The sequence below is a fragment of the Melanerpes formicivorus genome, unplaced genomic scaffold, assembly GCF_026170545.1.
Source record: "Melanerpes formicivorus ecotype bairdi unplaced genomic scaffold, bMelFor1.0.p_v2 SCAF_109, whole genome shotgun sequence".
In the NCBI taxonomy this organism is placed as follows: Eukaryota; Metazoa; Chordata; class Aves; order Piciformes; family Picidae; genus Melanerpes; species Melanerpes formicivorus.
In genome coordinates this window covers 1092518-1108691 of record NW_027142461.1, presented here as the reverse complement: position 1 = coordinate 1108691, position 16174 = coordinate 1092518, and the positions used below count along the sequence as shown (strand labels likewise).

General features: G+C 45.8%; 2 protein-coding genes across 3 annotated transcripts in view; one reads left to right on the top strand and one right to left on the bottom strand.

Annotated features, from left to right (window-relative positions):
* Positions 1–363: 363 nt before the first annotated feature.
* Positions 364–16012, bottom strand: SMIM13 (small integral membrane protein 13). The gene is made up of 2 exons (XM_068166869.1): positions 15628–16012; positions 364–3911 (listed from the first exon to the last, which is right to left on the bottom strand). The coding sequence occupies exons 1-2, from the start codon at positions 15701–15703 to the stop codon at positions 3724–3726; spliced, it is 264 nt and encodes an 87-aa protein (XP_068022970.1). The 5' UTR covers positions 15704–16012; the 3' UTR covers positions 364–3723.
* The window catches only part of ELOVL2 (ELOVL fatty acid elongase 2), a 66290-nt gene continuing 60639 nt past the window's right edge, over positions 10524–16174 (top strand). The window contains exons 1-2 of one of the 2 annotated variants that reach the window (XM_068166866.1): positions 10524–10756; positions 15074–15842. The gene's annotated coding sequence lies outside the window, so the exon portion shown is untranslated. The remainder of the gene's footprint in view (positions 10757–15073; positions 15843–16174) is intronic. The other variant, XM_068166867.1, reaches the window with a different exon arrangement.

Here is a 16174-nt window from a genome sequence, read left to right as displayed (position 1 = left end):
ATTACGTCACTGTCACCACGGATCCTGCAGGCAGGCACTGATGGAGTCCCAGACTGGACTCAGCAGCAGTTGGGAGCCACATTCAGAAGCTGGATTCAGGAACACACAGATCAAGAGCAGAACAGAGACCTCCTTGGACAATGGCCACTGGAGAAGAGGCTTGACCCTCATGATCCCTCATCATGTTGTCTTTGCTAGAAACCTCAGCATCATCACTGCTAGAAGCAGCCACTGTGAAAACATGCCATCAGCTTCAGAAGAGAAGATCCTGAGCTGAAAAGCCAAATCACTGAATAGAAACAGCTCTGTTCTAGCCCAAACTTGGACAGCCAGAAAGTAAGTCAGAAATCCACTCAGGTCAAATATTCTTATCAAGTCTGGTTACTTTATTTTTCATCTGTGCAGTCAGTTAAAAGAACAGTTAACAATGAAAACAGACAACCACAGAAGCTTTAAGTACAGTATTGTAACACTGAAGGAGCAAATGACCACACTGAACACATTCTTTATGCTGGTCATTTCCAAACAGAACAGAAGTACACACAAGGGTCTAGTACAGTGTAAAACCTGATAGTAAGCAGCAAGTGGCTCACAAATCACAGCATGGCGCCTGGCATTTACTGTGGACAGCTAGAGCAGCAGTGCTGAGTGGATGAACTGCATAGAATCAGCCTCATGGGCAAACATGAAATCACCATAACCACCCCAGTGGCTCCCTATTGGGTCTGAATTCTGCAATCCAGCACCAACCAAGTCATTTACAACACTCAAAGTTGTATGGTTTCCCACTGGCCTCCACTTGTGTTTGTTCCAGCCTTTGCTGCAGTTACTGTTTTTAATTAACTATCACACCCAACACAGGTAATAAATTACTGCTCAAAGTTACACAGCCCCTGCAAGAAAGGTGATATGACTGTATTTAAAATAAAACCCCAAAATACATTCAAGAGAATGGCTGCAACAATAAGGCAATAAACAGCTTCCAAATAGTCCCTACCACACAAAACAAGACCAACTGTCTAACCTGTTGCCTTCATAAGGTTTCTGACTTGAATAAGTCAATTCAGAGTTAAGTGCTCACCCAGCAGAAGTACACTGGTAAAAATATTCAAAGACATGAGTATATTGGACTGCCAGCAATCACAACCCAGGTCTCGTCACATGTACACTTTCACACACAAACCTTTGCTTCAGCAGCTTTGCACCAAGTGCCCTGTACAAAGGTTTTACTACAGATTCCTTCAGGAAAAAATGATGCATTGACAGCAGACATCACTGCTCCAAAATTCTTCCAAACTGCCTACTATAAACCTTTGGCCTGCTACTAATAAGATCATTCAAGTTATAGACTAGGCAGAGCATGTTATTGGCAGCTATGTCACAGCAACATTAAAAAAATAGCATCAGTTGTCCAAAAAAATGATAAAAAAAGACTGAAAATTCACTTTGGGGAGTGAAATGTACACCTACACACAGCCAGGAGGAGGAGGAAGTTGTTTGGCTAGAGCAGAGGAGCTACTCAGAGGTTCCACGTTCATCTTATTGCATGTTCAATCGGCATCAGCAGTCAAACCAGCATGGGTTTTCCTTCATGGTCTTGCTCCAGTCTTGACTCTTGCCTCTTTAAAGCCACCCAGATTAGCTGTGCAGACTGCTGCAACTTCACATTTCCTCATAGCTAGAAGCAGAGACTGAGCTGACTGTTACTTATCTCAGCTGGGGATACTACAAGCATCAGCCTTCTGCCATCTTCTGCGCACTGAAGCAAAAGTGAAGCGTGGCAGAGTGCCAATATCCTACCTCAGCACAAAAAAATTACATCTTCATTTGTAAGCCTCTGTTAGCAAAGCTCAAGACAAAGATGCTGAAGATGTTTCTTGAGAGAAATGTACCAGTGCTTGTTCAGACTGCAAGTCTCATCCTGTGAAAAGACACTCAGCTGCAAGAATATTGTGACATTTAAGTTGTGCAAGGCCAACAACTGGAAGCAGCAGGGAACAGAATTTGATTGCCTTTGCTCAGCTTGACTACATGGGAATTTTACTAATTAAAAACCCCAGAAACCATCACTATGCACTCATTGGCCAACAGACAAGGCAGAGGAAGGAGACTATCAGTATCTCAATGTGTTTCAAGGGTGTGTGCACAGCACAGCCTGATCATGCTTGAAAATGTAGCCCTGCTATTAATAAAGCATGCCTATACATACATGCCAGTAAACAGAACAACCACTTTCAGACTCTGAAGGAAAGGTCTTATATATTGTAACACTGAAAGCTCAAAATCCTTTTATGAAGTGAATGCTCTCATTAGTATTTGTAGTGTATTCACAGATGATGAAACCTAAAGGCACCACAACAGTGCTCTCCTCCCAGATGTAACCCCTACCTGATGAAAAAGCTAAACATTGCTGCTTCCAGCCATGGAATTGAACCAAACCACAAGTCTGGAAGTCACAGGTTTAGACTCCTGAAAGTACAAGACTGATTTTGTGGTCCTGTTTCAGTTTCCACACAGGGAACAATGATCCAAACACCACCACATATCCAAGCCTCGAGAGAAAACCTGAAGCTTTCATGACAAGCGTTGGTAGCTCTCTCTCATGCACCTCAGGGGTGGCATGTGCATGTTCCTCCTCTTTCCACAGAGGCCATGATTCAGTCCTTGGAGCTGCTAGACAGCCAGAAGTGGAGCTCTTGGTTCTGACGTACAATGTCAAAATAGCTCCGCCACTCATTCTCCATGAAATCAGGAGCAACCGCTCAGTACAAAGTAGTTAAGTCCTCCAGCAAAGATGAGGTACCAAATTCATTGCTGTGGCACTATCAAAGTGTTACAGCCATGGCTACCAAACTGGTCAGAATGCCTTCACTGGCTCCAAGAAAGTTATGTCAGGTACCACAGACCTGACGTGAAGGTGTACGAAGTGAGCTAGAAGTGCTTAGTATCCAGAAGCCAGAGGTGACACCTCAGAACACCCGGGCACCTTCCCCTCTCCAGCACAAGTTAGACTTAAGGGTGCAGGAAAAACACATAGAAACCTGGCAGGGCAGTTTAACCTGCAGACCTTCTTGTGCCAAACCCTTATGCCAAACCAGCTCTTACCACACAATTCCTCTTTCTTTTAAGAGGAGATTGAACCCCTCCAACCCATGTGCATCTAATATTGATTTTTCATATTTCATCTATACTTTTTACATACATAAGAACATCATTAATCTCACTTTAGAAAACTTCCCAAAGCAGGGTAGTCTTTCCACTGCTTTTCCAAGTTCTCAAAGTCAAAGGAAAAAAAATATATCTATTCATATAAAGCTAAGGAAATAAAACTCCATTTCACTATAGGTACTTACAGTGCTGCAAAGGAAAAATAATTTAGAAACCATTTCAAGTCTGAAATGTTTACGGTGTTCAGACTCACACAAAGGCTAAGCCTAAGGTCCAGGACCTCTTTTGAATCTGTGTGGAGACAGGAGCTACAGCAGCTCAGCCTTTTTCTGATGGAGATTTCTCACATTCCTCCTTTCTTCCAGTATTCTGTGGCTTGCTGCTGAAGCCCTCCCTGAACCTCTCCTGCAGTAGCATACAGTGGTAGTTCAGAAGTGAAGGTCCACGGGTATTATAGGGATTACCTCTCCAGACAGTTTCTCAGCAAGATCAAACCACTGAAGGACACAGTGCACAGGTGCTTAACCACTCAGTCAGGAGTTCAGTGGAGTACCCTTAAGTTGTGTCTTCTGTAGGTGCCCGTCGCTGTCGAGCAGATTTTGCCCTCTGAGGCGAGGGTGGAGTTTCCTGTTCAGCTTCAGTCTCTGAAGGCTCGTTGTCTCCCTGTTGGGACCCCGTATCACCTATCAACTCTCTCAGGAATTTGAATTTAGACAAAAACAACTGCCAGACCACGTACCAGCCTGTAGGAGAAAGAAAAAGAAAGGTACTGCTAGTGACTTCATACAAATGTTTAGTCAGCTCTCAGGCAAAGCACACAGGACAAGAGACCAGCTTCCAATCTCTAATTGACTACCTCTCCAGGACACCATACCACTCCTTCCTGCACTCCCATAAATACCAATTCAACCTGATGAAGCTTGTCCTCATCCAAAAGCCAACATTAAAGCTCTAGACAAGGACTTACACAGTAAGCAGAAGCAGCACTAGAACATGCTGCTGAGAGAGTTGGGGCTGCTCTGCTTGGGGAAGAGAAGGCTCCAGGGAGACTTACTGTGGCCTTTTGGTACTTACATAGAGCCTACAAAAAAGATAACAACAGACTTTTATCAGGGCCTGTTGTGACAGGACACATGAAGATGTTTTTAAACCAAAATAAGAAGATTTAGAGTAGATCTAATGAGGGATTTTTTTACACTAAGGGTAGTGAGATGCTGGCACAGATTGCCAGGAGAGTTGATAGATGCTCCATCCCAGGAAACATTCCAAGTGAGGCTGGGAGAGGCTCTGAGCAACTGAATCAGGTTGAAGATGTCCCTGCTCACTGCAGGGAGACTGAACTAGATGACCTTTAAAGGTCCCTTCCAACCCAGACCTTTCTGTGATTCTCTTGCCACAGAAAGCAGAAGGTGGGTGACCACCATGACACAGACAAAGGTCTTAGCTGTGGGGAGAAAAGGAATTTCTGTGGCTATACTTCGAACAAGAACTTGGGACTCATTACACAGGCACTGTAAAAAAGCAGCACCAGAGCTTCCACTTTCAAACACATTCTGCAGATCACATTTTAAAAGCTACAAAGCATTCTTGTGGAGACCTTGAAATTAGGACCACATTTTATAACAAATCCTACTTTGAAATGCACAAGCTCCTCCTTATGTGCACTAAAAGGCCACATCCCCCAAATTGAAGGTGTTCCCTCACCATGCCCAAATCTCTGCTCCACTGCTAGAATGCTCTGGGTCCTAAAACTATGCAAACAGACAGCTGAGATGGTCATGTTTCTAGAATCTCACTTGAAAAATAGGTCAGATCCTGCTACTCTTCTTTTGCAAGTGCTTCTGCAGCACATAAGGAATTTTTTACAAGTAGATAAATACCACAAACTTCCCTTTAAAAGGTCTCCCTTATCTAAGCATTTAGGTCAGTAGAGACTGGAGTAAATGTTACACAGCTGTGTACTAGTGATACCTCTTTCCCTTTAGCTAACCAATCAAGTTTGATCATCCACAGAACTGGAATGTACCTCTTCTGTGGAATTAAGTTAAGTTAAGCAGCATAAAATCTAAACAACTATTGGAAAACATGTGCTGGATAAGTATCATTTGCAACGCTAAAGCCCATCTGTCTTGCCCAGAGCTATAAATCAATACCCCCATTTCCTGTTCAGAAGGTCTTTCGAGTTATTCAGACCTATGCTGCTGACCTATGCAAAGATTAAGAGCCCTATTTTAAGGGAAACTCGTCCTCTCCATTACACAGCTGTCAGCAGAAACAGACTTCTGAGTGTGGACAACCAGGGCGTGTTAGGGAAGGGAAAGACAGACCAGTAAGCACCACTGTTATTCTTCCTCTTCTGTAATCAGCCATAGCAATCAGATCAGGCCATCCCTTAGGACAAAACAAGATTCCACCCTTCCCTCCTGGAATACTTTCCACATCCTTCAGACCTTTCATTTCCTTAACTTCTTTGCTGCTGAGGAGAGCTGGTTGCTGACAACTTCTTACGATCTAAATTAACTCCTGAAGCCTACACCAAGCACATTCTTTTCCATCGATACCTAAACATGTAAATGACTGGCAATAAAGACTGGATCTGATGTCCCACAAATGCATTCATCCCCCTGGTCCTAGCAAAAAAATCTCAATGGCAGACCTCTGAGTTTGGAGTCTTTTTAATTTCATAGTAGTATCATAGTATCAGTCAGGGCTGGAAGGGACCACAAGGATCATCTAGTTCCAACCCCCCTGCCATGGGCAGGGACACCCCACACTACATCAGGCTGGACAGAGCCTCATCCAGCCTGCTCTTAAACACCTCCAGGCACGGCGCCCCAACCACCTCCCTGGACAACCCATTCCAGGTTTCACCACTCTCATGGTGAAGAACCTCCACCTCAATTTCAGGTGAAACAACAGCTGCTGAGGCAACAGCTTTTCAAAATTTGTTTCCATGGAGGGGTATTTTAAGTCTCTGGGATCTTCAATGCTTTGTGCATTCTGAAAACCATAAATCAATCCATTCTTCTGGGTCTAGAAGGCACCAAATTACCACCAGCTATGCTCATTTCTAGTCCACACAGGAAAGAAAACACATGAAATATCCCAAGTGAATACAGGCCTTAAAGTGAGGCCTATATAGAGTAGAATAAACCAGGTTGGAAGAGACCTTCAAGGTCATCGCATCCAACCTATCATTCAACACCACCCAACCAACTAACCCATGCAACCAAGCACCCTGTCAAGTCTCCTCCTGAACACCTCCAGTGATGGCAACTCCACCACCTCCCTGGGCAGCCCATTCCAACGGCCAATCACTCTCTCTGTATAGAACTTCTTCCTGACTTCCAGCCTGAACTTTCCGTGGCACAGCCTGAGACTGTGTCCTCTTGTTCTGGTACTGGTTGCCTGGGAGAAGAGACCAACCTCTGCCTGTCTACAACCTCCCTTCAGGTAGTTGTAGACAGCAAGAAGATCACCCCCGAGTCTCCTCCTCTCCAGGCTGAGCAGCCCCAGCTCCCTCAGCCTCTCCTCATAGGACTTATGTTCCAAGCCCCTCACTAACTTTGTTGCCCTTCTCTGGACACATTCCAGCAAGTCAACCTCCTTCCTAAACTGAGGGGCCCAGAACTGGACACAGGACTCGAGGTGTGGCCTAACCAGTGCAGTGTACAGGGGCAGAATGACCTCCCTGCTCCTGCTGGCCACACTGTTCCTGATGCAGGTCAGGATGCCATTGGCCCTCCTGGCCGCCTGGGCACACTGCAGGCTCATGTTCAGCCTACCAGCGACCAGTACCCCCAGGTCCCTCTCTGCCTGGCTGCTCTCCAGCCACTCTGACCCCAGCCTGTAGCACTGCATGGGGTTGTTGTGGCCAATGTGCAGAACCCGGCACTTGGATGTGTTAAATCTCATGCCGTTGGACTCTGCCCATCTGTCCAGCCTGTCGAGGTCTCTCTGCAGAGCCTCTCTACCCTCTAGCAGATCAACTCCTGCCCCTAGCTTGGTGTCATCAGCAAATTTACTGATGATAGACTCAATGCCTTCATCCAGATCATCAATAAAGATGTTAAAGAGGATGGGGCCCAGCACTGATCCCTGGGGGACTCCACTACTGACTGGCCACCAGCTGGATGTGGCACCATTCACCACCAATTAGAATACTACAAGCCATTTTTAAGTGGCTTCAACTGCCCAGCTTGTTGGCAGAGAGAAAATTTGAGCCACTAAACTCAGATATGCACTAAAAGCACATGTTACATTCTAGTGCATCCACTTCAGCATGTGTGAGGGGAAAAAAAAACAACTCTTAGGCACGTATTTTCTGTTGGAGTTGTTTGCAATCCTATGTAAACTGCCTGCAAAGTGAATTCTCCTACCAGAGAAGACCGTGGGGAGGGGGTAAAGAAAAGCCAAAAATACTCAGGGTCTTCCCAAAAGAGTTACAGGGCACTTTACAGAAGCATTACCTGAAATGTATTTGGTATAAACACTAAATTAAGGGAGGCATTTTAACTCAGGTTAAAGTAAGTCCCTCTCCTATGAGGACAGACTGAAGGAGTTGGGGCTGTTCAGTCTGGAGAAAAGAAGGCTCCAAGGTGACCTTATTGTGGCCTTCCAGTATCTGAAGGGGGCCTACAGGAAGGCTGGGGAGGGACTTCTCAGGATATCAGGTAGTGATAGGACTAGGGGGAATGGAATGAAGCTGGAGGTGAGGAGGAAGTTCTTCACCATGAGAGTGGTGAAGCCCTGGAATGGGTTGTCCAGGGAGGTGGTTGAGGCCCCAGCCCTGGAGGTGTTTAAGCTCAGGCTGGATGAGGCTCTGGCCAGCCTGATGTATTGTGGGGTGTCCCTGCCCATGGCAGGGGGGTTGGAACTAGATGATCCTTGTGGTCCCTTCCAACCCTGACTGATTCTCCAAGTGTATCACATACTTCTTCTATCACTGCAAACAGGCCACTTAACACAGAATTACTGGGAGAGGGAAGAAATACCAAGGAACATTTACAGCTTATTCTGTACCACTCTCAAGCAGCATTTGAGTTTTTCTTTTGAGTTATAGTGCCACAGTCTAAGTATCCCAAATACCACAGACTTCAGAGCAATCCAGCACAAGATTCCAAGCAAGACTGAGGAAATAATCAACCAACAAGACTGGTTATAGTTGATAAACAAGCAGATCCGTGATAATAACCAGGTGAAACAAACCACCATGCAGCATACTGAAAAGAATTACAACAAGCTTAGTCAATTATAATAGTGGGAAGGCAACCAAGCTTGAAAATCAGAGTTACAAAACCTCCCAGCCTATACCAGAGATATTTAGGTGTAAGGTAATTAAAGCAAAAAGATTTCATCTCTTTCACTTGCTGTATTACAGTGCTAGCTTGGATGAGAAGTCAAAGTACAACTCCACCCCCAAACACACCTGTCTGAACGGAGATTGCTTCCTCGGCTGAGACTCCCCATTGCCTCACTGTTAGTAAACACTTCAGTAAGAATTTCCTTGGAAATAACCAGACTGCTAAAGGAGGAGTTCCAGCAACAGTATCAACTAAACACACCTTTAAACAAAACCACACACAAAGCCTGGGGGCAGATTTGCCAGGACTAAGTTACTTCTGAATGAGAGGAAAAGGTGTTTTCTCTTCCTTTCTAAGCCTCTTGAGGCTGCAAAATGGTGACACCTGCCATACTGCCCTGCTGAAGAGCTGAGTTACATAAGGGTGTGGGTTTAACATGAAAAGATTGTAAAGTACATACAGCACCCCCAAAAAAAGTTAAAAAGTAAATGGAAAAGCTAAATTACACACACACAAAAATGGGGATTTCTGTACATTCTTTGAGCAACTTAGCATAGCAGCTTTTTTCCTGTAGAGCTCTCCTAGGACAAGTAACTGACACCACTGGTATTGCATCTCAAAATGGTCCAGGTGAGTCACTCCCAAAGAAATACCTATTGGTTTAGCTTCCACACACAATCTGCTTCACTCAAATCAGTCCTCCTGTGCTTTATTTTCTTTAGCTTCACTGAACCTGTGAAAGTCAAGCAGCAGACTCAGAGAATGACAGTGTGCTGGGAGTTGGAAGGGATGTCTGAAGACCATCTAGTTCAACCTTACTCCTAAAGCAAGGTCATCCAGAGCAGGTTGCCCAGGATCACAATGTCCAGGCAGGTTTGGAATCTCTCCAGAGAAGAAGACTCCCCAGCTTCTCTGGGAGGCTGGCTCCAGTGCTCTGCCACTCTGTCATGATGGGTAATGGCTTCAGATGGGAAGAAGCTGGATTACTGTTAGAAATTCTTCACCATGAGAGTGGTGACCTACTGGAACAGTTTGCCCAGTGAAGCTGTGGAGGTTCCGAGTCTGGAAGGGTTCAAAGACAGGTTGGATGGGGACTTCAGCAACCTGGTCTAGTAGGAGGTGTCCTTACCCATGGCAGGAGGGTTGGACCTAAATGATCTTTAAGGTCCCCTCCAACCCAAACCATTCAATGATTCTGTGATGACTGCAGCACATGAAGACTAATTTACAACTGTTGTAATCATCAAGGTATGCACAATGATACCTCTATTCAAATGCTGAAGTGTCCATTGCAGAAGACCTTAAGCAGTTACAGATGGAAAACAGCAGCATGGAGTTCTAGATGCTAGCCTGAGATTCGGGAGAACAGGGCTCTACTCTGAGCAATGTATCAAACGTGCTCCATGACCAGGAACAAGACTCTAATGCTGCATCATTTCTATGTTGTAGATAATACAGTGCCCTAGCAAAGAGATTTGCTATGGAGATCAGACTGAAGGCAGCATAAAATACTCTAATACTGGACTAACAGAAGACATCAGATGACAACATGCTTGGTTCTGCACAGCTCCTTAAAGCTGGTCCTTTTTAATGCAACACTCTACCACATGCTGTTTGCTGACTGAGCATAACGAAACTCCTTCTCTTCCCATTTTCCATTTTAACAGTTTCACAGCTCAGCTTCAAATTAAAGGGAATATTGTCTCTATTGCTGGTCTACCAAGCATGATCTTCCTCATCTTTTGAGGTAAGTTGAAAGATTTAGCTAAGCTCAGAAGTGTGGATCGCATGAGCGGACAGAGAGACTGAGAACTGGCTAAACGACAGAGCTCAGAGGGCTGTGAGCAGTGGTGCAGCCTACTCAGAGGCCTGTGGCTAGTAGAGTTCCCCAAGGGTCAGTAACTGGTCCAGTCTTGTTCAACAGCCTGGATGAAGGGACAGAGTGTACTCTCAGCAAGTTGGATGATGTCATAACACTGGGGAGGGGCTGACACACCAGAAGGCTGTGCTAACATTTGGCAAGACCTGGACAGGCTGGAGTGTTGGGCAGAGGTGAACCTCATGAAGTTCAACAAGTGTAAGCACAGAGTCTTGCACCTGAGGAGTAACCCCATGCACCAGTACAGGTTAAGGGTTGACCTGATGAAAAGCAGCTCCATGGACAGAGACTCTGGGAGTGTTGTCAGCCAACAAGTTCACCATGAAACAGCAACCTACTCTTGTGGCCAAGAAGGCAAAGGGTATCCTGGGATGAATTAAGAGAAGAATGTGGCCAGCAGGTGAAGGTAGGTTCTCCTTCCTCTCTACTCTGTCCTAGTGAGGCCACATGTGGAGTACTGTGTCCACTTCTGGGCTCCCCACTTCAAGGGGGACAGGGAACTACTGGACAAAACCCAGTGAAGGGGACTCTTCTGATGGGGAGAGGCTGAGAGACCTGGTGCTGTTCATCCCAGAGCATAGAAGAATGAAAGGGGATCTGACCAATATCTAAAGGGCAGGGTTCAAGAGGGGGACCAGACTCCATTCAGTGGTGCCCAGTGATAGGATAAGGGGCAACAGGCATGAACTAGTACACAAGACATTCTACCTAAACATAAGAAAAAACTTCTTTCCTTAGTGAGTGACAGAGGACTGGAAAAGGCTGCCCAGAGCAGTTACCAAATCCCCTTCCCTGGAGACTTTCAAAGCTCACCTGGATGTGATCCTGAGCAACCTGCTCTGGGTGACTCTGCTTTAGCAGGGGGGCTGGAGAAAATGATCTCCAGAGGTCCCTTCCAACCCCCATCCTTCTCTGATTCATACTTTTGAGATAGTTGTGAAACTGTTTAAACAAAGCATTAAAGAAAACTTATTCAGGCAGAGTTTAGGGCTCAAATGTTTTCCCACCTGCAACTGAATTCTGACTTGTGAAGCAAAGCACACATCTGTTTCTGCACTTTGAGCTACATGATTTTTTGGTTTAAGGTCATGTGTCTCAACCTACATCTCATTAGCCCCTCCTGACAAATGAGGTGAATGCTTCATATGCTCCACTGAAGGGACTCCTGCAATTCCACACAACTTCATGCTTTACTACAGAGAAAATAAAACACATACAGAGGTAAGCAGTACTAGAGTTCACCTTGGCTGATAGTTTATTTCATCTTGTAGCCTTGACTATGCATGAGTCTCAAATGCAGTAGCACATGGAATACACAGAAGCAGCCACAGGATCACCAGAGGGAATCCAAAGACAGGACATCAGAAAACAATGAGGGGGTAGGGGGGGAAGCCATACCACAAAAAAACCACAGAAGCAAGTTACCCACAGAAGCAGTCCCACTTTTAAAAGAGCAACTGAAAAACTGCTGTTTAGAGTCTCTCAATGGTTTCTGTGTTGGATGTGATCAGTTTACAAATAGAGAAGTTGCGAGCTGCAAGGCTTCCCTGCTTCCTAGCACATTCAGATTAGCAAGGCAAGCAGCATCTGCGAGCACCCAGAAACGTTTAGATGAACAAATAAGGTCATTTATCCAAAGTACTTTTATACATATAAATGCCTAATTCAAGCACAAACATTTGCTTTTCACATGGCTGAAGAACCAGTCCAAATCACTTCTAATAGTTTGTGCTTTGAATGTCATCTTTTCCCTTCAGAAAAATCACAGAATCCTAGAATGGTTTGGCTTGGAAGGGACTGTAAAGATCAGTTAGGTCCAACTCTCCTGCCACAGGCCAAGACACCTCTTACTCGACCAGGTTGCTCAAGTCCCTATCCATCTTGGTTTTGAACACTTTCAGGCTTGGAGTCTCCACAGCTTCACAGGGCAACCTGTTCCAGTGCCTCTCCACCCTCATAGGGAAGAATGAAATTATTCTTCCCCCCCCTACTATTCACATGTTGATAGCATGATCACATCACATCTGTAATAAGCAGCAGAAATCCACACAAGCCTTGGGTGTTTCCTGAATATTTACATCTGTTATTCTCTGCAAGCATTCACACTCAAAATTCAATTTACAATTCTTTAGACTCTTGACCCTGTATGTCCTTTTTATAAGGCTGTTTCAATAGCTCTTATCAGAGGGCTGTAAAACATTATCATCAGGTCAAGCTTAGTCAAGACTATATTCAGCCACTTTTCTGTCATGTTTGTAAGGTGTGTCTCACTGCCTGGCATTCACTCAGGTTACACTCAGGCTCAACAGGCTGTAAAGAACAGAGATTTGTAGCTAAGGAGGTGGATTAAAAAACTGCCTCTCACTGGCACAGATAGCTAACCAAATGGGAAATAGCTCACACTCAGTCAAATAGAATAGTTCAGACCAGGTTGGAAGTGACCTTCAAGATCATCAAGTCCAACCTATCATCCAACGCCATCTAATCAACTAAACCACGCAACCAAGCACCCTATCAAGTCTCCTCCTGAACACCTCCAGTGGTGGTGACTCCACCACCTCCCCAGGCAGCCCATTCCAATGGGCAATCACTCTCTCTGTGTAAAACTTCCTCCTGACCTCCAGCCTAAACCTCCCCTGGCACAGCCTGAGACTGTGTCCTCTTGTTCTGGTGCTAGTTGCCTGGGAGAAGAGATCAACCTCCACCTGTGTAGAGCCTCCCTTCAGGTAGTTGTAGAGAGCAATAAGGCCTCCCCTGAGCCTCCTCTTCTCCAGGCTAAGCAACCCCAGCTCCCTCAGCCTCTCCTCATAGGGCATGTATTGCAAGCCCCTCACCAACTTTGTTGCCCTTCTCTGGACACATTCCAGCAAGACAACATCCTTTTCTAGTAGTGGTCTCGATACTGTTTTCCATTAGTGTTTTCCATCAATCATGATGGCACAAGAACTAGAAATGTATCAATATTAATAAATGCTGCACAATGGGGGGGGGGGGGGGGGGAAATCATTACCAACACAGTAAATCATTATCTGAGTTACTTCAAACAGGGTAACAGCTCAAATCCCTTCTCAAAACAGTGAGCAGCTTTCTGTGCTCAGTACTTTTGAAATGTAAGTGACTTTTAGTAGCAACTTGATGAGCTCTGACAATACTGAAAAACTACAACAAAGGATTCAAAGTATTTATTGAATGCAAGCTGAATGTGTATTACAGACCTGGAAAGTGTGAAATATTCATAAAAATACTTCCTTTAAAAAAAGTAGTAATTGGGTTTGCTCTAAGCACAAACACACCAGAGAGAGATTCAAGCTGGCAGGCAAATTCAAAGAGCTTCTTAGCATTTTGATTCCATTTGCCGTAGGCAGACAAAAGCAGAAAGGCCTGGAGAAAGCGATCCTCATGTCAGATTTTGGACACCATATTGCAGAATCATTTTAACCTTTCAGCAAGGCTCTAAAAACATAAAACCCTATCATGTACCATATTTCATCTTCTACTATGCCCAATGAGCACATAGAAACCTCAATGTTCCCACTGAGGTCCAAGTTTAGCCTGTAACAACAAACGGTACAGGATGAACAGGAAAAGAGCACAAGACCAGGGAAGGCAGACGTGGTGCACCCTCATACACCTCTGCAGCCCCTGGTAGCTGTATTTCAGGAGTTTCCTGAATGCCTTTTTTTCACTATGGCTTAGAGATGTCAACCTTTGTTCTGGAAGCTTTAAACACCAGAAGTCTCAACATCCAACATATTCTTTGTTAATGAGCTTGTAAGTTTGTTTCCTCATTGGGTGGGAAAAAAAAAATTCTCCTTTTAAGCCTGTTGCTTGATCAAGTTAAGTTCTCTAATTTCTCTGCAGTGATGAAATTTCACAAGCATTCCCAGCTTACCTTTTTCATTCTACTCAGTTCCATAATCACCACCCTTCCTTCAGCCATTTATTTTCCAGGCAGGACAGATTTAACCCAATCAGAATTTGTCTTCAGACAGAAATCATTACACAGCTTTCCCCATACTCTCTTTTCTCCTAAGAAACTGGGATTTCATTTCTTTTTGTTTCAAGCAAGGTAATAAACACTGAATTTTCTTGTCAAAGGGTAAAACACAGGCACATGGTATGTTCCTGTGGCAATATAGCAAGATTTTCTGTTTTATTTTCAACTTCTAATGCTTGATTTGCCTACTTGCTACCAAACATTAAACACCTGCTTTGGAGAAAGGCTTGCAATTACTTCAGGTAATCCTTCCTCGGAGGTACTAACAGCTCAGTTTGAAGCGATTCTGCTTCCCCATGAATATATTTCACACTTTTAATGCACATTACTCCATATATGCTAATAGTGGGTTTCACCTCCCGTATATTACTGGATAGTAATCAGGTCCCTCAACACTGCAAAATCTTTTCACAATGCTTTGCTGGTTTGACAACAATTAACAACTTCACATATTGAATCTTAGCTGACTCTGCTCATTGGGCTTTCAAAAATCCCTTATTGATCCACCTTGTCTCACAAGCGTTTCACCACAGGTTACAGCACACTTTGAGTTTGGAGGTGGCGGTTTGTTGTTGTTTTTTTTCCCAGAGCTCCAAGTTCCGCATATTGAGGCACTTGGTGCCATGGTTTAGTTGATTAGATGGGGTTGGGTGATGGGTTGGACTTGATGATCTCAAAGGTCTTTTCCCAACCTGGCCTGGTCTATTCTATTCACAACACCCACAGGCTCCACGCTGTCGATTCAAGAGACATGCAAGTCGTACCTCCCACTGATACAATGCTTTTCTCTGCCTTAAAAAACTCTGCAATTCTTGGATCCACATAAGGAAAAACAAACTTCCTACAAGCTGCTCTAAACCTAGTCTAGCAAACAGTTGTCAAAAGCTACGGAGTACGAGTAGGAAGTTTTCTTCTTCCACTCCAGACCCATGTACCATCTGCACAGTGACTGCTCAGGAGTCGGTTCACCAAAAAAGCTGTCAGCTTCACATTAGTCACCGAATTAAGCCCTGGTAGGATTTCAAGGCTCAAAATCACACGGAAACAAAGAAAAGGGGGCGCTGCGAGCCACGCACGCAGCCCCACATCCCGGGGCACCCTGCCCTTTCATTTCCTCCAGTCAATCCGTGCCAGGAGAAACTACCAGAGATCGAGAACGCGGGGGGTAAGGGCTGAGGACACAGACGCTCCGCACACTGAAGCCAAGGCAGCACTCAGGCACCTCCTCGCCCCCCCTACCCGCCATCCCCGCCCCGAGGAAGGGAGCGGGCGGGACTCACCGCACAGCATGAAGAGCAGCACGCAGGCCAGGGTGGCCACTATCACCAGCAAGGTCAGACCGATGCTTTGCCACATGGCCCCGGCCGCCTCTCCTCCGCCCGCGGCGGCGGGGGACCTTCCTCGAAAACGCTTCCTCGCTGCGGCAGCCGCCGGACCCAACCTCACCTGCGGCCGTCTGGGCCGTCACCCCCCTGCGGGCCGCCTCGGGGCTGAGGTGAGGAGCCGGCGGCTACGGGGAGGAGGCCCCGCCTTGCATCATTGCCCTGTACCTCCGGGGAACGGAGGGGGGCAGCTCCACGGCCCAGCCGGGAGAACAAGGGCAAATGAGAGGACTGGAGCTCAGCCGGTGGCAACACCGACTCCGTCTCCTCCCGCCGCTGCGAGGAGCGGCGGCAGAGAGACTTGGGCGGGCCGTGACGCGCGTCTCTGTGACGCGCACCGCTGTGACGCAAAAGCGCCCCGCGCGTGCTGGGAACTGTCGTTCGCTCTCTCCACAAGGGGCGGGCGCCCCGGTCCGCGGGGACAACAAGTCCCGGCATGCAACGC